The sequence below is a fragment of the Saccostrea echinata genome, unplaced genomic scaffold, assembly GCF_033153115.1.
Source record: "Saccostrea echinata isolate AGI-Se365-2 ecotype Australia unplaced genomic scaffold, CSIRO_AGI_Sech_v1 ptg000025l, whole genome shotgun sequence".
Taxonomy (NCBI): Eukaryota; Metazoa; Mollusca; class Bivalvia; order Ostreida; family Ostreidae; genus Saccostrea; species Saccostrea echinata.
Genome location: NW_026889774.1, coordinates 24,625,660 through 24,647,640, shown reverse-complemented (window position 1 = coordinate 24,647,640; position 21,981 = coordinate 24,625,660). Strand labels below are relative to the sequence as shown.

At 32.7% G+C, this 21,981-nt stretch overlaps 2 protein-coding genes across 2 annotated transcripts; one reads left to right on the top strand and one right to left on the bottom strand.

The window, feature by feature from the left end:
- Nucleotides 1–1,506: 1,506 nt before the first annotated feature.
- On the top strand, nt 1,507–14,988 carry LOC133192247 (delta-aminolevulinic acid dehydratase-like). Its single transcript, XM_061328238.1, has 7 exons — nt 1,507–1,703; nt 8,342–8,489; nt 9,152–9,287; nt 9,511–9,594; nt 9,835–9,979; nt 13,474–13,648; nt 13,803–14,988. The coding sequence occupies exons 1-7, from the start codon at nt 1,591–1,593 to the stop codon at nt 13,989–13,991; spliced, it is 990 nt and encodes a 329-aa protein (XP_061184222.1). The 5' UTR covers nt 1,507–1,590; the 3' UTR covers nt 13,992–14,988.
- LOC133192365 (zinc finger protein 862-like) lies at nt 4,336–6,730 on the bottom strand. Its single transcript, XM_061328380.1, has 2 exons — nt 6,408–6,730; nt 4,336–6,232 (listed from the first exon to the last, which is right to left on the bottom strand). Exons 1-2 carry the CDS (start codon nt 6,728–6,730, stop codon nt 4,336–4,338), a joined length of 2,220 nt encoding a protein of 739 aa, XP_061184364.1.
- Nucleotides 14,989–21,981: the final 6,993 nt, after the last annotated feature.

The window sequence follows — 21,981 nt, the reverse complement described above, 5'->3', positions numbered from 1 at the left end:
AAAATTTATCAAAGACCCTAAATTATAGAATATACAAAGACGAACTAAAATTTGAAAAATATTTAGAAATTCTATCGCGAAAAGAAGCCATAAATTTCTGCAAATTCCGAACTTGTAATCATTATTTGCCAATTGAAACTGGACGTTGGTTAAATGAACCAAGAGAGATTAGACTATGTAAGAAATGTCAATTAAATGAAATAGGAGATGAATTCCATTACATATTAAATTGTACGGCAATGACACGTGAAAGAAATAAATGTTTAACACAAAAACAATTACGATTAAAAAATACAATTACATTTAGAGAAATAATGAATTCAGATAAACAGTCATTTTTAAGAAAACTGTGTATATTTATTAAAAAAATTACTAAAACGTGCTCCCCAAACTAGTAAAGACCTCAACCTATAATTGTACTATTTGTCTATCCTCATACTCACGCATGCCATATATGTGTTTTTATTTTTCATCATTGTAGTTTACATTTATATCTCGCTATACAATTGTAAAATTGTGAAGAGATCAATAAATTCAGTTCAGTTCAGTCTAGATCCCATCATGCATGGATTGAAAACACTACTGTATAACATTAAAATTATCGGCAATTAAGACTGAATATTTCATTTTGCAGAAAACTGTCAAAGAAAAAAAAAATAATTTAAGGTCATTTTATACTTTATAGTATCAATAACTCCGAGTCAACTTATTCAGGATACATGTATTTTATGTGAAGTGCAACGAAAAACTCCTTCCAGTATATAATAATGTGTAATTGAGAGAATCACTAGTGAAAATCATTTACAGGGAAGATGTATAACTATATGAAATATTTTTCTTAAAATCACAGTTATATATTTTCACTAATTATCTTATGAAACTTCATCAAATATTTCAAAATTGCTATCAATTTAAAAAAAAAGTGTTTCATTTTAACTTGACATCCAACTTTAAAGTTAAAATTGATATTCACTTGTATACATTGGATGAAAAAAAGCCAGGTTCTCCAAAATTGGAAAACAAGTGGAAACCTCGGGGGACCTTGACATCAGTACTTGTTTCATTTAGTTTTCTTTTTATGGAAAACAACTGTGTAGTTTCCACGTAGATTCCCGACATAAACGTTTTTGTCTACAAACAATCTGCGAATCAATTTGAGCCACTAAATGTATGGTCAAGTAACCACACCTGCCGTACTTGTAGATCCTAGGGGAAAATCAATTAAATAAATGGGCCCTCTTTCACATGGACTATATATCGCTAAATGGTGTTTCGTCACAAGATTAATAAAATTTGCTTGACAGTCCAAGTTAAAAATACCTTTTGGTAAATGGCTTTCTTTGGTTAACGTTATGCTATTACAGACAATTTTTATCTGACCCTGAAAAAGGTTTGGTCATGTGCTATATGTGTACACATTATCATATAAAACATACTGTGACGCTCACGTCAGTCCATAGACTGCGTCACGAATCAAATCGCTTCAAGGTCATTTTCAGCGAATCAAGTAAGCCGTACAACCGGATGTCAACAAACATCGCTGTTGTCATTTCACTGGAGTACATGCTTGTGTAGTGAGCGGACGGAATAATGTGTGAACACGCTATATTACAAAGTGGATATCACCATCCTGTTTTACGCTCATGGCAAACAACAAATACACAGATTAAGGCGGAGAATTTGATTTACCCATTATTTGTTACGTAAGTAAACACTTCCCTTTTTGTTTTTCGTAACAGATGCACGTCTGTACTTTAGAATACCAAGTTGATAGTTTCTTTGAAAAAATCAGAAGGTACCTATCGTTTATGGGCTCTTATGTGGAGTTCTTTGTACATGAACCTTATTTACTGACTCCCAGTCCCACCCCACATCGTCCCCTCAGGCTCAGCAGTCCACATCAACAACCATTCTCAAGCATTTGCTCAGGGACTTGTGTGACAATTAAATCCTTAACTCAAAAAAGGTTGGGGGGGGGGGGGTTCTCTCTCTTTTTGATGAAAGCAAATTCAACATACTTGTATAGGGTTATGTTAAACATGATCATGGAGATAAAGTTTCAAGTCCTTAGTTCTATTATAGATAACACTACCTTTAGCTGTTTAGACTTCACTGTTTTATTTTTTTTTTTTAATATTGTTTAACCAGCTAAAGAAATGATTGCAGAAACTTAACCATGATAAAATTATTCATGAACTACATTGTTTATCTTTGTGTATTTTGCTTGGATTTTCCTTGGACAAACCAGGTTTATGTAATGCTTCGTTAATTACAGATCTAGAAAAGGTAACGTGTGTATGTCACTTACTTGTCACTAGATCAGGAAAAACATCAATTTTATGATCAATGATTTGTTTAACATTTCCTTAGAAATGTAAAATCCTTGATTTAGAAAGATAATTGTTTTAAAAAGAAACTGTGCTAAAGCATTTTGGAAGGATGATAACACAGCTTTTCATTATCTAAAAATATATTAGCTTGTTCTAGCAATTAGATTTATTTATTAAATAGCAAATATTGGTATATTCATATTTTGATGCAAAATTTACTAGTGCTAAATTGAGACTTAATAAATCAGAATTATATTCTGTCTTCATTGGTATGTTTATGACCAAGTAACTATTACTTTAGATGATAAATCTCATTTTCCATAAAAAGGTATTTTTAAAAAAAAATTGAATTGCCAACAGACCCTCTGCTCATCAATAATCTAGAAGATCAATCATTTAGACGTCGTGAAACTTTTTCTAAATGTTAATGCCCTGGTTTATCGTGATAGCAATGTTAAATAGAATTTAATTCATTTTTAGCTATATAGTCTTTTGATGAACTGAAGAAAATATCATTAAGGTGTAGTCACATATTCATATACATGTATCTCTATTAGTTAATCAATATGTATAATAAGAGGAAAAATAAAATAAATGTTTTGGAATTTTAGATAATATCATCAGAAAAATTTATGCACAGTAGTAATCATGCATTTACACTGTACCAGTGGGTGAAATTCTAATGTATTGGTATATCAACATGTCTTCTGATCTCTTTTAACATGTTTAAATGTACAAAATAAAAGATGGTAATCTTAACTGATAGGATTATTCATGAGTATTTGGGAAATGTCCTGTCACATGACTTTGTAGCCTTCTGAATGACCTAAATGTAATACTTCTTATCAGATTTTTAGTCAGACACTTTGTAATGTATAAATCAATAAATCATGAGCATGCAGTCTACAATATTTTAAAACCCCAGCATTTTTTTATTCTATAACACCAGAGAGGGGTCATTATTATTGTCAAATTAGGAAGCAACTTGGCAAAATTTTTCTTGGGTGAACTCATGTGATGCAACAACCTTGAAAATTTTGATTGAGTTTTGTTTATAGGCCTATATGGGAAAGAATTGGGCTATGGTGTCCAGTGAGTGTGAGAGAGAAAAGAGTGTATATATATCATCAGAAAAATTTATGCACAGTAGTAATCATGCATTTACACTGTACCAGTGTATATATATATATATATATATATATATATATATATATATATATATATATATATATATATATATATATATATATATATACTCTTCTCTCTCATCATATACACATGCATAATTAATGTAATAGACTAACAACGAAGCCTGAGGCTCTTTCTTGAGAAGCTGGACATGTAAAGAAAAATGTGTTCTTCATTTTGAATCACCTAACAAGCGCAATGCACACAGTTCTCAGAATTTCTTTTACAAGGAATGTTTTGAAAAATTTTTTTTTTTTCAATTTTAATTCTTAAAAAAAAAAAAAATCTTGCAGCTATAAACTAAAAAGTTCTACACATCACATTCCCATTAAACATAAAAAGGCCTATTCTGGTGCTTTCACTGCAATTGGAACAGTTTGAAGGTCATCCAATAGTCATGACAGAGTTCTCAGATCATGTGAGTCTGTGGAACAGTGAACCAATACGGTCATATGACTTTGCTATATATGCACGAGGGGAATAGAAACAAAATCTAAAAAATATTATAGTGTATATTCATGTACAGGAATACAGGGGTTCAAAATTTTTTTTATCATGGTCAAGTCCAGGACTTAAAGAGTAAATTTTAGGCAAGTCCGAGGAAGAAATTTCTGAGTCCATATTTTCATGATAGATAAAATTATATTTACTTAAACCATCATTAAATTTATGTTATAATTTATTTTCATTTGTTGCATTGAATGAATAAAGACTATATGTATGAATATATGTTTTATTTTTCCTCCATACAGCATTACAGTCACTGTTACATAGTCATACATGAGTATTTCAACACATAAGTATTAACACATGAGTATTATTTTCCTGAAATAAGAAATGTGTCATTCTCAGATTCATCTTCTCTGTTTTTTAACTTATGTCCACTGGAGTGAGGTGTGCCAACAGAGTTTGCAAACCAGTAATCTATGCACTTTCCAGCATGAAATTGGTCTAAAGTTGGACCATTTGTCATTATGTATAATTGATTTTGCAAAGATTCAGTTGTTAATACAGTTCTCAACTTATTTTTAATAACATTGCATGTTGAGAAACCCCTCTCACAGCTACTAGTAGATGGAGAAACTGTAAAGAGCCACAGCACAAGTTTTTCTAACGCTGACATTTGTTTGCCATCACCAGCTCTCTCTGTAACCATTTTTTTTAAAAAGAGAGAATAAACATCTAACAGACCATTTGTTCTCAAATGACTAATGTACATTTTCATAGCAGTAAATTGCTCATTTATTTCCAATTTCTCATCCTCAGACAATATATTCTGAAACTGGGTGTGTGAAACTAGCTCCTGCAATTCTTCCATCCCATGCTCAGCTAATTCATACCCCCTGCCTAAAGGCCAGTGATGAAAGTTGAAAATATTTAGGAGTGAGAGGGGTTTCTCATACATGTTGCTAAACCTTGATTTGACATAAGAGATAGTATCATCTAACAATTGGTGCAGGTCTTTTTCTTTCCTAAAATCTACAGATTTGAAACCCCTACTCTGCAATTTGATAGTTGTACCAAACATTCTGTTCTCCAAATCTAATTTTGTAATAAACTCTTTCATATGTTTGCCATCAGACCTTTTCAATTGTTCCAGCTGGGCCAAAACAATATCAACATGTTCAGAAATCTCAAAAATAAGATATTTCTCTTCTTGAAAAACTCTTGATAACTTTGCCAATATAGGCAAAAAGTCTAATAGAAAATACAACACTTTGAGGAAGCGCAAAGAGGTGACTTCTGTGTGGTAACCCTTTGCCTTGTTGGCATCATCTGCCCTACCACCACGTTCAAAAGAGTGTTCCAAATGTGCAACAACAGCCTCTAAATTTTTTACTAATGCTTTTAAAGCTCTCTCTTTGCTTGAAAGCCACCTTACACCCTTGATGTGCCCAAGATGGGCAAAGTCATTGTTAAACAGTTCACTGATCTCTTTTAGTTCTCTTCTGCGCTTTGGAGAGAAAAAATAAAATTTGAATACACCCTTAACAGTTGCTTCAAATGTTGACATGTAGCTAAATTTTTTATTAGCATCAAGAACAGCTAACTCTAACTTGTGTGCTATACAGTGTATCCCTATCACCTCAGGAACAAACTCTTTAATTTTTTGGAACACCCCAGATTTTGAACCAAAATTTACTGACGCCCCATCAAAATTTGCACATACAAGTTTTGGCCCATCTGTGTCATGTTTTAAGCTATCTTTGTCAAACTCTAAATCTGCCAAAGCAGATAAAATTGCATTCAATACACCTTCAGAATCTGCACTTTTAAGCTCTATAATATTTACAAAAGTAGTAACAGGAATCATTTCTTTGACATCTACATATCTAACATACACAATTTCCTGTTCTAAAACACCTGTATCTGTACTTCCATCTGACAAAATACTCATAAAAGGCGAGTTTTTGATTTCTGTGACAAGGTCTTGTTTCATTTGTTTCGTTATCCACCTAATAAATAGCTTACACCCTTCTAAATTTAAATATTGTTCACCAATGTCAACTTTATTCTTTCTCTGAATATCCATTACATAGAGAAAATCACTGAAAGGTTTTCCTTGCTTGGCCACAGCATAAGCTGTATTGAAAAGGACAGCATATCTGTTTGCTTGCTCCGGTGTACACTTCTTTTTTATGATTGCCTTTCCTAGTGCTGTGTCAGCTAGTTTGGCTTTTGGTACATCAAACCCCTTGTTCTTCAACCATAATCTGTAAAAATTTCAGTATAATAATTATTTCATTATTATAATTTGGTTTATTTTGTTTACTTATCTAGAACAGTAGGTTTAAATATTTTAAAATTTAATTACAAGTCACCGTTTTATAACAACCGCCAAACTGTCACCGGAACACAAAGTACACACTACACTCATGACTGACTGACCTGTGACAAGAAAAATGTTCAGGGGTACTCTCGTGGATCTTAATCGGTTCGATTCTCAGGTTTGTTGTTCCTCTAGTCAATGCATTTGACTTGTCCGCCGTAATCGGAAAACTTTGACAAAATGAACAAAACATCGTTTTCGTATCATCATTGTAATCAAGCCACGGCCTATCATCACGCCAGTGGCTTTGGAATTCGCGAACTCTCTTCTTGTCATAGGTTCCGTCTTTGGAATTGTTATTTTGATCCCCAGCTTCATGTTCCTCACGGGGTCTTTTATTTCTCGTTCCTTTACTGGTAAAACCAAAATTGAACAAACTCATGTCATATGGGAGGAAACATGAGAAATTGCGTAAAAGCAGGTGTCTAACCGCAACGGAACATAAAAAGACGGATTGTATTTTTGAGACGTTCGTAATGTGTTGTGGGTATATTAACGCCAAAAAATCCACATTTTTATTCAATACATTTGAGAATTTGCTTTATTTTTAGTTTTACGAACTTTTTTCTTAACTTAAATAAAAGATAAACAAGAAACATTGCCAAGTCCCAGGACTTTTGGCGATTCTAAATGCCGAGTCCGGATCCGGAATTTGTTAGTCCGGGACGTCGGGCTTGAGGAATTTTGAACCCCTGCGAATATGAACATAATTTTTTTTATGATAGGCAATTGAAAGCCCCCCCCCCCCAAAAAAAATAAATAAATAAAAGAAAGTATAATATATCAATTAACTTATTCAAGAGCCAAGAAACATTTTGGATAATGATGTGCATATTTTACATTGTATTATTTTATTTTTAAGTAAATCTTTGGTACATGATGTTTGCCCAGAAATTTAAACAATAGAATTCAACAATAGAATGTTATGCAGTGTGGAGATAAACATGCAGCTATAAAATCATTTAAAAAATACATAACCCATAAGAATGAGTTAGAGTGATTTCACCGTGCATCGGACACCCTTAAGAAGTTCTAGCGATATCATACCAACCGAATATTAATCAAAATGGAGCTTGACATGTATTATGTGATTAAAATATGATTTTATGAGTCAATTTTACGCTAATTTATATTAACATAAAAAACTTGGATAGACCTAAAGTTTCTCAAAACAGATACATGAACTCCTATTTGTAAATTGTTATAATGGGTATGAGGTAACACTGCCTTGAATATGGATTTTCCATTCTATATTGTAAACGTAGATGTTTATAATATATAAAGCATAAATTGATGCAAAAAAATAAAACAAATAATAAAAAAAAAGTTTTTGTTCTCTCTATCCATCTGTCTGTCTAGCTGTTAATCTGTCTGCAAAATCTTTAACCTTAAGCTTGCTCATCACTTTTGAATAGTATGAGGTAGGGCTTTCATATTTCAGGTGTGTATTCCTTGTGACAAGACCTTTCTTTGGGTACCAACATTTTCGACCTCATGACCTTGGAAGTTTGACCTACATTTTAAAAAAACTTCAATCTTGCCTATACCTTTTGAATGATTACTGCTAGGCTTTTGTATTTCATTTAATATGCATTCCTTATGACAAGACCTTTCCTTTGGTATCGTTATTTTTGATCTCATGTCATGATGACATTGACCTTGGAGTATGATCTACTTTTTGAAAAAACTTTAACTTTGGTCAAATTTTCTGAATGGTTGGAATTAGTGGTATTATGGATATTATATTTCACATGTGTATTCCCTGTGACAAGACCTTTCTTAAAGTATCAATATTTTTGACTCTTAACCTTGGAGTTTGACCTACATTTGAAAAACTTGAACCTTGCATGGCCTTGAGCTACCATAGGCATACGTGAGCATCAGTGTTTCACAAACACATCTTGTTTCATGTTTTAATTCACTTGAAAAAAATCGAAATACTGCACATTGTTCAGGTACAGTATGATAATGAATTGACTTCATCTGTTTACAGAGATGAGGAAGATGCCGTACAGGAGGTTGCCAGTATGCCAGGTGTTGCCAGATATGGCATCAACAGGCTACGAGAGGCACTGGAACCAATGGTGAAAAATGGCCTGAAATGTGTTCTTATATTTGGTGTGCCCAGTAAATTACCAAAGGCAAGTGTTCATCACGTAGTTTTCAGCAGCACCAAACATTTCTTGAGATAATTTTTCATGTGATGAGAATTTGAATGTATTATTAAGGAGATGTTGGTAGGGTAAATTACTTAGTCTTTGAATTTCTAAATTTTCATAATTTCTGTGATAAGTAAAGGAAAGGAAACAATTAAAAAAAAAAAAGAAAGATGAAGGGCAGTAAACACCACTGTGTAGATGATGACAAATCATTAAATTTCAAAGTAATGATAACAAATTGTGAAATTATACATCTAAAAGTAAGCATAAACATTGACCTAGACTTGTAATACCGGGGTATAACTTTGACTTAAGGTCACATCAGATATCATAAAGAAAAACACTTAGACCAAAAGATGGGCCAGTTTGAAAGAACTACATGTATGATATACATCGTTAGAAGAAACAGTTGGGTCAACAAAGAAAGTTTTGGCAACTTGGATATTTTCAGTTAATTTGACTGTCCATAACCTTATCATGAACCTGATTTTCAGACTCTTATTTACTGTTTCTGATACCTTTTAGATTTTGTCCTTGAAGTTTGGTCAAAAGTATCGAGGGGGAAATATTTCTAAAAATTGTGAAGGTATGGTAGCTATTTTTATCATTAAGGACTTGCTTATTCTGTGATTTCTCTCTTGTAGGACAACAATGGCACAGCAGCAGACACCCCTGACACACCAGCCATTCTCGCCATCAAAATGTTGAGAAGCTGGTTCCCTGATTTACTGGTGGCCTGTGATGTGTGTCTCTGCCCTTATACCTGTCATGGACACTGTGGTACGTGCAAGAATTTTTATTTTGTTTTGTGTTCTGGAATTCCTCAAAATATAAAAAATAACAACTTGTATTGTTTTGTCTTTTATTTAACCAAAAAATGGTGTTTGAGTGTGCAAGATGATCTCTATTTTGATCTGTAATACAACAAGGAGTAATGCTTATCAATTTTTTAAAAAGTAAAAAAAAAAGGGATGTGTGTAAAATATAATGTGATAAATTGTAGGTATTCTCCGTGAAGATGGAAGCATTGAAAATATAGCCAGCATCAAGAGACTGGCAGAGATAGCTGTTAACTATGCTAAAGCAGGTACACATAGATCTATAACTAGGAAAATTAAAACTTCATAATATATATGCATGAAGACTTTTTAATACATGGTAACTGTCTTGAAAACTTTTTAATACATGGTAAATGCCTTGAAATACATGTATTTATAATGTTATGTTGAGGCTAAGGAATCACAATAAAGACAAAGAGTTGCTGGATACCAGGACTGCAAGTTTAGATTGTTATATTTCCTTGTTATATGTATACTTGGATTTTCAGGATGCCAAATTATTGCTCCATCAGACATGATGGATGGAAGAATTGGTTCTATAAAATCAGCTCTGACAGAGGCTGGTTATGGAAATAGGGTGGCAGTCATGAGCTACAGTGCCAAGTTTGCCTCCTCATTCTATGGACCATTCAGGTAGGTTCTGCCACAACTAAGTTTTTGTCAGGTATTGATCAGTCTTGAAGAAGTTGAAAGAAGAAATTACTTATATTTTTAGCTCTTCTGAGCCAAAGGCTCAAAGAGCTAATGCTATGGCCATTTGTGCGGCGGGCGGTGTACGTAAACTTTTTAGAATATGGGCCATAACTCAAGAACCCCTTGGCTAATTATTGTCAAATTTGTCACAGGGTATCCTTGGCCCAAAGGCCCCCGCTTATACTAAAACTAGGGTTGTAACCCTTAAACAAAGGGAGATAATTAGGAAAATAGAAACAAAAGTACTGGTTGCTAAAAAAATCTTCTTCTCAAGAACCACTGGGCAGATTATCACCAAACTTACACAAAAGGATGAGGATATGTTGAAGATTAAAAATTGTTCAAGGCATCACCCTGGGGCAAAGGGCGTGGTCTCAAGGTCATTTCAAAGTTGACCAAAAAATACATTTTATTAAAATGTTGATATTTTGCTTACTATAAGGACTAGGATCATCAAATCTTGTCAGTTGATTCATCTAAGTACCTCATATCATGACGACTCAAAAGTAGGTCACAGTGACATACTTTTTAAATTTTGCGGTCATTCTTTTTCAAAATGATTTAGAGGCATATTTTGAACAATTTAAGACCTATGATCATCAAACTTTGTCAGTTGATGTATCTTGGGTTCTCGGAGTATGTCAACTAAAAAGTATGTCACCATGACCTACTTTTTGAATTTTATGGCTAATCTTTTTCAAAACAACTAAGGTCATTAATATGAATATTGAGAGGTTTAGAATTATTAAATCTTGTAAGATGATGCATCTTGGGGCCATAAAACATATTTATTAAAAAGTAGGTCACAGTGACCTACTTTTTGAACTTTGCAGGCATTTGATTTCAAAGGGTATTAGAGGCATAATTTGGACATTTTAAGGCCTATGATCATGAAACTTTGCAAGTTGATGCATCTTGGGTCCTCAAAAAACATCAACTGAAAAGTAGGTCACCATGACCTACTTTTGAAATTTTATGGCTATATTTAAATATTTAGGGTACTATTTGGCTTAGAATCATCAAAATTTGTCAGTTGATATATCTTGGGTCCTCAGAGTAGGTGGACTGAAAAGTAGGTCACAGTGACCTACTTTTCAATTTATGTGACTATAATTAAATATTTTGTGTACTAATTGGCTTAGAATCCTCAAACTTTGTCAGTTGATGCATTTTAGGTCTTCGGAGTAAGTCAAATGAAAAGTAGGTCACCATGACCTACTTTTCAATTTATATGACTATAATCAAATATTTCGGGTACTAATTGGCTTAGAATCTTCAAACTTTGTCAGTTGATGCATCTTGGGTCTTCAGAGTAAGTCGACTGAAAAGTAGGTCACCGTGACCTCATTTTGAAATTTTATGGCTTTATATAAATTTTTCAGGTACTAATTGGCTTAGAATCATCAAACTTTGTCAGTTGATGCATCTTGGGTCCTTGGAGTATGACAACTGAAAAGTAGTTCACTCTGACCTACTTTTGAAATTATGGCTGTATTTAATATTTTTTTTGGTACTATTTGGCTTACAATCATCAAAAATTTGTCAGTTGATGTATCATGGGTCCTCGGAATAGGTCGACTGAAAAGTAGGTCACTGTGACCTACTTTTCAAATTATATGGCTCTAATTAAATATTTCGGATCTTAATTAGCTTAGAATCATCAAACTTTGTCAGTTGATGCATCTTGGGTCCTCGGAGTAGGTTGACTGAAAAGTAAGTCACCGTGACCTACTTTTGAAAATTTATGGCTTAAATTAAATATTTCAGGTACTATTTGGCTTACCGTATATACTTGCCTATAAGTCGGTTTTTTGGGAGTTAATTTTTGGTCTAAAACTCTATGTCCGACTTATAGGCGAGTCATCAAAAGCTTGGTGTTTTTCTGGACGACGAAATGTACTATTTTTTTCATAACTTCAGGGACCTATATACGAAGTATATACTTATAGGCGAGTCATCAAAAGCTTGGTATTTTTCTGGACGACGAAATGTAGTATTTTTTACATAACTTCAGGGACCTATATACTAAGTATATACTTAGTATATAGGTCCCTGATAACTTCGACGATTATCGTTGAGAAATGTCTGGATGTATCATATTATTTACGTATTCTAAGATTATATATAAAGTACGAGTATTTACAAGTTTTAATGATTTTATTTTGATCTTAAGTGTATATCATTTATTTGATTATTAACAAAAAATATTCCTTTCATTAACTTGTGACTTACTGTAAATCTATCGTTTATCGGTAAAATTGAATTGTGAACCCGATATGATATTCAGTGTACGATGTATAATTATATGTACCGTCTGCAATGTTTTTGACAACAGATATAATATTCATTAAAAATAATTCAGAATATTATTCTGGAGTCTATTAAAACTCGATTGTTTATGAAAATGCTTTCCATGTGTGGTACACAATTTTCTCGGAACGCGTGTCACTAAATATACACAGTGTCAGGTAAGGGATATAGGTAATTAAGAGACAGTAATTCCTAATAATAATCAAACATAGCATTATTAAAAACTATAGATATGGCTTGGACATTGAGCACCACCTAATTAAATATCAAAATGTTGCTAGACTCGTTACATAGTTCATCACTATGCCAAAGAGACAGAGACCCGTCTATGATTGAGATCGGTATATAAAATATACAAGACAAGGGATTTCAGGCTTAAACAAAACAATATAAAAAGAAAACTAAAATGGTAGTGGGTTTGGTTTGTTGAAAAAAGAATTAATTACCGATGTCATATCCTAACCTGTTATTTGAACACAGGTAAATACATTAGAGTATTGATATGAAATTTATGAGAGAAGAAAAAAAAAGATAAAATATTGGCGCAATTTCTCAAAATATTATTTGAAACACCTGTTAAAACATTAGAGCATTGATTTGAAATTGCCCACTGATTCTGGCAAAAAAGTTATACCGACTTATAGGCGGGTCAATGGCAAATCCCTCCAAAATAATCTAAGAAAATCACAACCGACTTATAGGCGGACCGACTTATAGGCGAGTATATACGGTAGAATCATCAAACTTTGTCAGTTGATGCATCTTGGGTCCTCGGAGTACAACAACTGAAAAGTAGGTCACCATGACTTACTTTTGAAATTTTATTGGTTTATTTAAATATTTTTAGGTACTAATTGGATTAGAATCACCAAACTTTGTCAGTTGATACATCATAGGTCCTCAAAGTCTGTCATCTGAAAAGTAGGTCACTGTGACCTACTTTTGAAATTTTATGGTTATAATTTAAAAAAAATATTTTAGGTATTAATTGGCTTAGAATCATCAATCTTAGTTTATGCATCTTTGGTCCTCAGAGAATGAAAAGTGATAAGTAGGTCATGATGACCTACTCTCAGGTACTAATTGAAATATGTGTCATACACAATCATCTCCCCTTGTTACAGGGATGCTGCCAAATCAGCACCATCATTCGGTGACAGGAAGGCTTATCAGTTGCCATCAGGTTCCATGGGTCTAGCTGAGCGTGCAGTAGAGCGTGATGTGAAGGAAGGTGCTGACATGTTAATGGTCAAACCTGGTCTTGCTTACCTTGATGTTGTCAAAATGACCAAAGATAGGGTAAGTCAAGAGTATTCATGAAACATGAACAGATCAATGTCCCAAAACATTTTTTTTGGGGGGGGGGGGGGGATTATCACCCTAAAGTAAAGAACATAAAGATTTTATTCTTTTTTATAAAACTGAATTTTTACAAGAATTTTTGTTTTTGCAGTATCCCACACATCCATTAGCTATTTACCAAGTGTCTGGTGAATATGCTATGTTGTACCATGGTGCTAAAGCAGGTGCGTTCGATTTAAAGACAACCCTGATGGAAGTGTTGTGCAGTATGAGACGAGCAGGGGCAGACATTATCATTTCATACTTCACACCACAGGTCTTGGAATGGCTCAAAACGTAGGAGTGATTGGACTGAAAAAACAGAAACTGAAGTTTTTATCATGTGTGAGGATGACAAGACAGAGAAAAGAAAGTTTTTTAAAATTATTTCATGAAGATCTAGAGCAGATAATGTACATTTGTCTATCTAATACAGGGAGGGGTTAATTGTTACTTATGGTAGAAAGATTACAAAAATGAAATTTGTATTTTAATGCAGGAGGCATTAAATTGGATAATGTTATTCATATTGCATGGAGTTTTAATCTTTTTCCAAAATGGTTTGTCAGCTATTAAAAGACACAAATTTGGTAAAGAGAAAAATAATTAGAGGCTCTTACCATATATCTATTATGTTGATTTAAAATAAACATTTATCTTCAGTGACTGCCAAAATATTTATTCCGAATTCACAGTTTTATCACAAGAAAGAGTTGTCAATGGACAAAAGGATATCTGATGGAATTCTTACTGTTTGTTATCTTTTATAAATGCTAGTGTTTTCCACAGATGTTTCTTATGAAGGTATTGTGAATAACGAATTTTGACCAACTTTTTTATCTTTACCATGACAGATGAGATGTCATATTTTTTTGAGAACAAAATGAGGAATTTTTCTGTTAATGATATATGTGAACATGTGAAAATTATGCCTTCATTTGGTTTTGTCTGTGGTCCAAGTTTCTGACATTTCTTGTTAAGTCTGGTCATAATGTAGAAAATGTGTTCAAGTATTAATTTTTTGATATACATATCTATGGCACTGAATGATTTACGATTCTGCTTGATGTGGTCTGTATTTAAAATCATAATTATGAAAATGTGGCATTAAAATGGAACGTAGAAAAAATTAACACACATGTTAAGACCTACTTGTACATGTCTTAGAGACTTCATTTTGATTTTATCTCTTCTCATGGAAATATTAATAAAATTCTCAAATGTGTATTTAAAAAATATGTATATATTGATGAGACTATGAATTGTTATCAATTGAAAATAAATTATTTAATGTTAAATTTTTGTGGAATTTTTTAATTATACCACGTGCTTGAAAAGTGGGTGAATAAAGTGATAGGGGTGTCCATCCATTATGCTTGGTGTTACCCATCTGTTATCTGCAACTCCTAGACCACTGAATAAAATTTAATAACTTTTACAGAATTTTTATTACATAATGCCGTTTGAGTGCATTTCTTTGCTTTATTTGAATGAGAATCTGTGAAAGTTCCAATTAATTTCATTCAGGGGCTTAGGAGAAGTTATATTAACAAAATCAGTACCCCTTTATTGAGTATAAAGCTAAAATCCATGTTTTGCCATGGGAAACTTCAGATATCTGTCCATTCTAAACGTAAAATAAGAGGTCACAATGGCATTATGTAATAAAGATTCTGTGAACGCATTAAATTTTATTCAGTGGTATAGGAGGAGTTGCGGATATGAGATGGGTACCCTCGATGTTAAATAAAGAATGGCAAATTTTCTATGGGAATATCCAAATGTCCTTCCGATTAAAACTAAAATAGGAGGTGCAAAACTACGTAATGAAAAATCTGAAAGTTTCATTAAATTGCATTCAGTGGTGTAAGAGGAGTTGCAGATACATGAAGGCTACCCCCAAGTGTACCAAGAATGACCAAGTCCATATTTTGGCATTGAAAATCCCAAATATGTATCCAATCAAAACTTAAAATAGGAGTTGCAAAACTCTTCTTCAAGCGTGGGGTACAAAAAAGAAAAAAAGTCGGACCTGAATGCCAATACGTTGTGTGAAAGTAGATAATGGATGACGTGATAACGCATATGATATACATCATCATGGATAGATAACTGGATCAGTGATTTGATGGTACAGAAGTATTGACACCGCTGTGACTATCAACAAATTTTTTAGAACAATAAATTGTCAGATGTACATGTCTATAACAGACTGAATTAATCTTTCATACAAAAAATTTAGTCAAGGAAATCTCGTTTATTTTGTTAGTAAATGCTACCGCTTTCTGTAACATAAGATTAAATAAAACGTGAAATTAATGACTTTTCGATAATGAAATTCTGATTTCTCCAATAACATTCAGTACCTATTGCGAACACGTGTTACATATTCAGTGCTGAATTATTCCTGAATACTATGTTCAGTATTAAAAAAAACAAAACAAAACAAAACAAAAAAAAAAATACAAAAAAACAAAACAAAACAAAACAAAAACAAAAACAACCCCCCCCCCCCAAAAAAAAAGATCACTATGTTTCATTTAGTATTTGATACAATTGAAAAAGTAAAAAAAAAAAAAAAATCGGAGCAAGAAAATTAGATATGAAATTCTAATACATTTTGATAAGAATTTTCATTTTTTTTATTTGGTTGGATACATGCAAGAGAAATAACTCTTTACTAGTAAAGTGCAATTGTGTTGAGGTAGTCCGAAGCCCAGGTTCTGAAAATCAGCTTATAAGTAATTGAAAATGCTCACAAAAATGTCTCTGATTTCACAGAGTAACGTGAATTTACCCATGGTATTTCTTCAAAGTTAATTAAAGTTAATCATATTATTTTGGGAAAATTATCAAATCTCAAATACATGTATATTTTCAGGAAATGCAAATAAAAACACCAGCTATGCATTTTCTAATTGAAAATTGATCAACAAATATATTTTAGGATAAAGAAATATAGGTATCCAGGCATTTGGAGAAAATTGCATCTTTTTATGCCTATACAGTATATTAGTTCTTCTATTTACTTCAATTTTTATGTAATACATAGTGTAAAAAGCTTGTACTATCATTGCTAGACATCAATATCACGTCTAATTTCATATCCTGCTAATATACTTTGCTATCTAATGCTAGATGAAAGGAAATTCAATTTCTCTAAAAATGAATTTATTTTTTTTTCTTTTTATGGGGTACAAATGTCAACTTTTTACAAAACCATTTCTAAGACATCAAATATCAAACCTTGAATCATATTGAGATGCATAAAATGAAAATTGTTGCACGAAAAGATTCCAATTTCAAGCTTCATATTTAGACTTTTTAAATAAAATAATAAATTTAAGAGTTATTCTTCCTGGCTGAGGATCGAATATCCTTAAGAAACAGCGTATCAGGTATAGCTACAGTACTTCATGTAGCAGTATGGTTTTATATATTAGTCTTTGACCATTGTGGTCAAAGACTAATATACATGTATATAAAACCATAACGCTAGCGTACAGTTCTGCATCTAGATGAATTAAAAAAATGATTTACCATGTCAGGGGTGCAACAGAAAAAAAGTAGTGTTGACAATAAAAATCATTGATTTTAAAAATCTGTATAACAATTAGGGCAAAAAGAATTTTCAATGTGTAAAACAAACTGATATGCCATTTAAAACTTAAAAATGTTACATAAATCACAAGCAGCATTGATGAGAGTCAAGTATCTGTGCATATCCAATTATGTCAGGAGTGCAACATTTGATGTTTTGCTCCCCAGCATGAAAACAACTTTTATCATTATGTGATTCTCTGATTCCTATTTTAGAAAATAAAGACACAAAAGACATTTTACAAAATAGATTAATCAATTACAGGGTGTGTCTGTGCTTTAGATGTATACTTCCATGGTCAGGAGTGCAACGCATTTTTTAAAAGATCCAAGTTATATGATGAAATGACTTCTATTCATACTTATAAATATTCTTTAATCAATAATAATCTATTTAAATGATTAAGTATAAGTTATTGAGAGTTTTAATACTAAAATTCGTCTCTTTTTCAATTTTATCAATCCAGATGTGTTTTCATCTTTTCTTTGATTTTTTAATGGACGTAAAAAATAACACATTTAAAAAAAATTGTTATAAAATTCACGTAACTCCACCTCAACTTCACTGAAACAACAGAACAAGTTCTGATGTAATATATGCTTCGCTATTCTACTTTAAAGATTTGCATGCTCTTGGTCAGGAGTGCAACAAAAATGTAAGAATATTGCTGATTAAATATTAATAAATATAAAGAAAAAAATTAGTAAGTAGAATGTTTAATCTCCCATAAAGGAAAATATGCTATAAATACACTTTTATCTTCTAAATATATTTTTAGCTAGTTTTTTTGACATAAACTGGGAATAATTCAAAATATAAAGTCAAGTTTAAATACTTTTTTGTGTTTTTAACCATGAAGTATTGGACTATAAATACAGAACAATTTCATTTACCATTTGATGTTGCCAACACTACATGAATTATTGTGTTTTATGGTTTTCATTTTAAATTCTACTGCAGTCAGGAGTGCAACAAATCTGTTTTATAATTATCAATGAACTTCACCTATCTGTAGTTTACCAAAATAAATAAATAAAGAAATAAATTGCAGAAAATGTTTGATACTATTTGTAGTTCAAATCATGTCTACCAACAAATTACAGATATTTTTGGACATTTTACAGTCAATTCACAGAATAATAATTTTCATCACTAAACATATTTTTTAAATATATACCGGCACTACACAAGCAAATTATCATGTTTTGAAGTCTTGAAAATATGAGAAACTTGCTGTAAATGATAAAAAGTATCAAAACGACGAACTGATTTACAAAGTTTAACCTTGAATGAGTTAATGTGTTATAATTTTTAAAACAACGCTTACCAGGTAATAAAATATATACCAGATGTCAAGTGTGCAACAAAATAAGGTAAAATAGGATTACTTCAAAATCTAGTATTTTTTGTAAGAAAACTTGTATATCAAAATTCTTTTTTGGCTTAGATTTCAAGAAGTGACATAAATGGACATAAACATTTTTTTTTGGGGGGGGGGATTTATTGTTTTATATTTCTTTCATATCAAAACTTTTCAAACCAGAATTGAAAAAAATGAATGTAAAATAACAATCAAAAAGCCAATTTCTTTCACATATAGAGGAAAGAAACTCAAATCTAATTATTTATATCTCTGATACCATTTTGAAGCATACAAACTATATTTCTTTTGACATGTATTTTAGATGTAGTAATATGTTCTTTTTTCAATTAAAGTTTTACTAATGAAAATTCTAAAACTTTTTATGCCACCGTAATCGAAGATTCGGGGGCATATAGTTTTTGCCTTGTCCGTCCGTCCGTCCGTCTGTCTGTCTGTTTGTCCGCAAAAACTTTAACCTTGCCCATAACTTTTGATTGGTTGGAGCTATGGCTTTCATATTTCACATGTGTATTCCTTGTGACAAGACCTTTCTTTGGGTACCATCATATTTGACCTTTTGACCTTGACCTTGGAGTTTGACCCACTTTTGTAAAAATTTTTGAGACTTTAACCTTGGCCATAACATTTGAACACTTGAAGCCTGGGCTTTCAAACTTCACATGTTTATTTCTTGTGAGAAGTCCTTCCTTTGGATACCAACATCTTTGACCCTTTGACCTTGAACTTGGAGTTTGACCTACTGTTGAAAAAACTCTAACCTTGGCCATAAATTTTGAACAGTTTGAGCTAGTTTTTTTATACTTTGCATGTGTATTTCTTGTGACAAGACCTTTCTTTGCATACCAACAACTTTGACCTTTTGACCTTGACCTTGGAGTTTTTCCTACTTTAATTTTGGAAAAAATTAACCTTGGTCATAACTTTTGAACAGTTAGCGCTAGGGTTTTCATACTTCACTTATGCATTTCTTGTGAGAAGACTTTTCTTTAGATACCAACAACTTTGACCCTTTGACCTTGACCTTGGAGTTTGACCTACTTTTGGAAAACTTTAACCTTGGCTATAACGTTTGAACAGTTTGTGTTAGGGCTTTCATACTTTACATATGCATTTCTTGTGCCAAGACCTTTCTTATAATACCAACAACCCTGACCTTTTGACCTTGATTGTGAAGTTTGACCTACTTTTGAAAAACTTTAACTTTGGCCATAACTTTTGAACAGTTGGTGTTAGGGCTTTCATACTTCACATGTATATTTCTTGTGACAAGACCTTCCTTTGGATACCAACAGTTTTGGCATTGACCTTGGAGTTTGACCTACTTTTAAAATTTTTAACATTGGCCATAACATTTGAACGTTTGGTTCTAGGGCTTTCACTTTTTACGATCATGTGTATCACTTGTGACACGTACTTCCCTTGGGCACCATTTGGCCTTGACCTTGCCGGTTTACTTACTTTGAAAAAACTTTATCCTTCGAAATAACTTTTCAACGGTTTGTACTAGGACTTTCATATTTCATAGGTATATTCCCCAAGACAAGACCTTCTTTGGGTACCAACATTTTTAATTTCTTGACCTGGAGTTTGACTTGCATTTAAGAAACTTAAACCTTCGCCATAAGCTGCCATACGGGGGCATCAGTGTTTCATAAACACATCTTGTTTTTTTAGACAATTGTCTATTCTATTGCCACTTCAGGAATTTTAACTAGAATGCAGTTACAATATGATGATATAAGTGAAAAATGTTATGGTTAGTTGAATTAAAAAAAAAAAATAATTAGTGGTCATTATTTATGAATTCATCCATTACCCATTTTTGACTAGAATCACACACACACACCACGTGTGTGTTATCATAAGCAGATATGGGGACTAATAACATCATAAAAGTCTTTGTGCAATACATGGCCGTATGAACCGGAGGGGGGGGGGCACGGGGGCGTGCCCAACATAATTTTGCCGATATATACAATATTATAGAAAACATAGCTACCATATGCATATGCCCCCTAATTAATAACGTTTGATGACCCCTTATTTTTCGGCTTGTCAAATAAACCCAAATCATTTAAAAAGTACTGGCTTCCAGATCACCAGTGGATAGAGCACTCACTGAATGAGAAACTTTAGTTCACAATTTCTTTGTCAGTTGGTTTACCAGGAAATGTCAAAGTGAGAAGACGTTTCAAAAACCCTAGGCGTTTCACTTATTTGTCAGTGGCGGAGCAGTAACTGACACGTCTCACCTCATTAAAGCCATCACCTTTCCGTCTACTCAGACCTTTCACAGAAACCCTTTGTGAATTAACAGTCCTTACAGCAGCTCCTACAGGCACAACATCTTTTAACATGTTCGACATGACCTTACACACTGCTTCTCTGTAACCAGTAGTGAAGGACTTTTCTAGATATAAACCTATGTCACAAGAAAAATTGATACACTTAGATGCAAACTTGATTTATTGTAGGACATTATAATATGTACATGAAATTAAATGGTTAGTGCTGACATGCTCCTGTTCCTACACCGCCGTTATTCAAGAAATCACAGGCAGTTCCGAAATATTTGGTGGACTCAGCGACTGTGAGTGGAAACTGAACCGCACTGCATGCTCAGTCTAGCTCCAAAAGCTAAATGAAGAAACGAGTATCACCTTCCTATTTCTATTACCTCGTCCGAAAGGTTTAAAGCAATGGCACCTCTTGTGAAACCTTTTTTGTTTTTGAGTATTGTGCTCTCACAATAAGTTTTATGTTGACGTTGATTCCAGCTTGTTCTTCTTGTAGTTGTCTACTGCTTTGTTTGTGGTGAGACATGGAGAAAATATTCAGGAATGCGATTTGTTTCTCTTTTACTCAGTATCAATGCATCATCAATAATTATTGTGTGTTGTTTACTTCTTGCACGATTCAATGATCTGGCAAAGAATATGTCAACTCTCTGTCCCATGATCTGTTGAAGTTCTAAAACTTTAAAATGATTTCTCCATAGGCATTCAGATAATCTCGTCAGAGGGTTGATCTAACGGAGTTCGTTGCGCAGGTGGAGGTAGTTGAAATATAAATCTTCAAAGATGAAAATGCTGAGTCCACCAAATATTTCGGAACTGCCTGTGATTTCTTGAATAACGGCGGTGTAGGAACAGGAGCATGTCAGCACTAACCATTTAATTTCATGTACATATTATGACGTCCTACAATAAATCAAGTTTGCATCCAAGTGTTTCAATTTTTCTTGTGACATAGGTTTATATCTAGAAAAGTCATTCACTACTGGTAACAGAAAAACAGTGTGTAAGG

What these genes read in the sequence shown, in the direction of transcription:
- LOC133192247 (XM_061328238.1), top strand. Translation starts at nt 1,591, where the DNA reads ATGTGTGAACACGCTATATTACAAAGTGGATATCACCATCCTGTTTTA. An exon ending in ATTTACCCATTATTTGTTAC is followed by an intron (nt 1,704 to 8,341) that starts GTAAGTAAACAC and finishes ATCTGTTTACAG; the next exon opens with AGATGAGGAAGATGCCGTAC. An exon ending in TACCTGTCATGGACACTGTG is followed by an intron (nt 9,288 to 9,510) that starts GTACGTGCAAGA and finishes GATAAATTGTAG; the next exon opens with GTATTCTCCGTGAAGATGGA.
- LOC133192365 (XM_061328380.1), bottom strand. Translation starts at nt 6,730, where the DNA reads ATGAGTTTGTTCAATTTTGGTTTTACCAGTAAAGGAACGAGAAATAAA. An exon ending in GAACATTTTTCTTGTCACAG is followed by an intron (nt 6,233 to 6,407) that starts GTCAGTCAGTCA and finishes AAATTTTTACAG; the next exon opens with ATTATGGTTGAAGAACAAGG.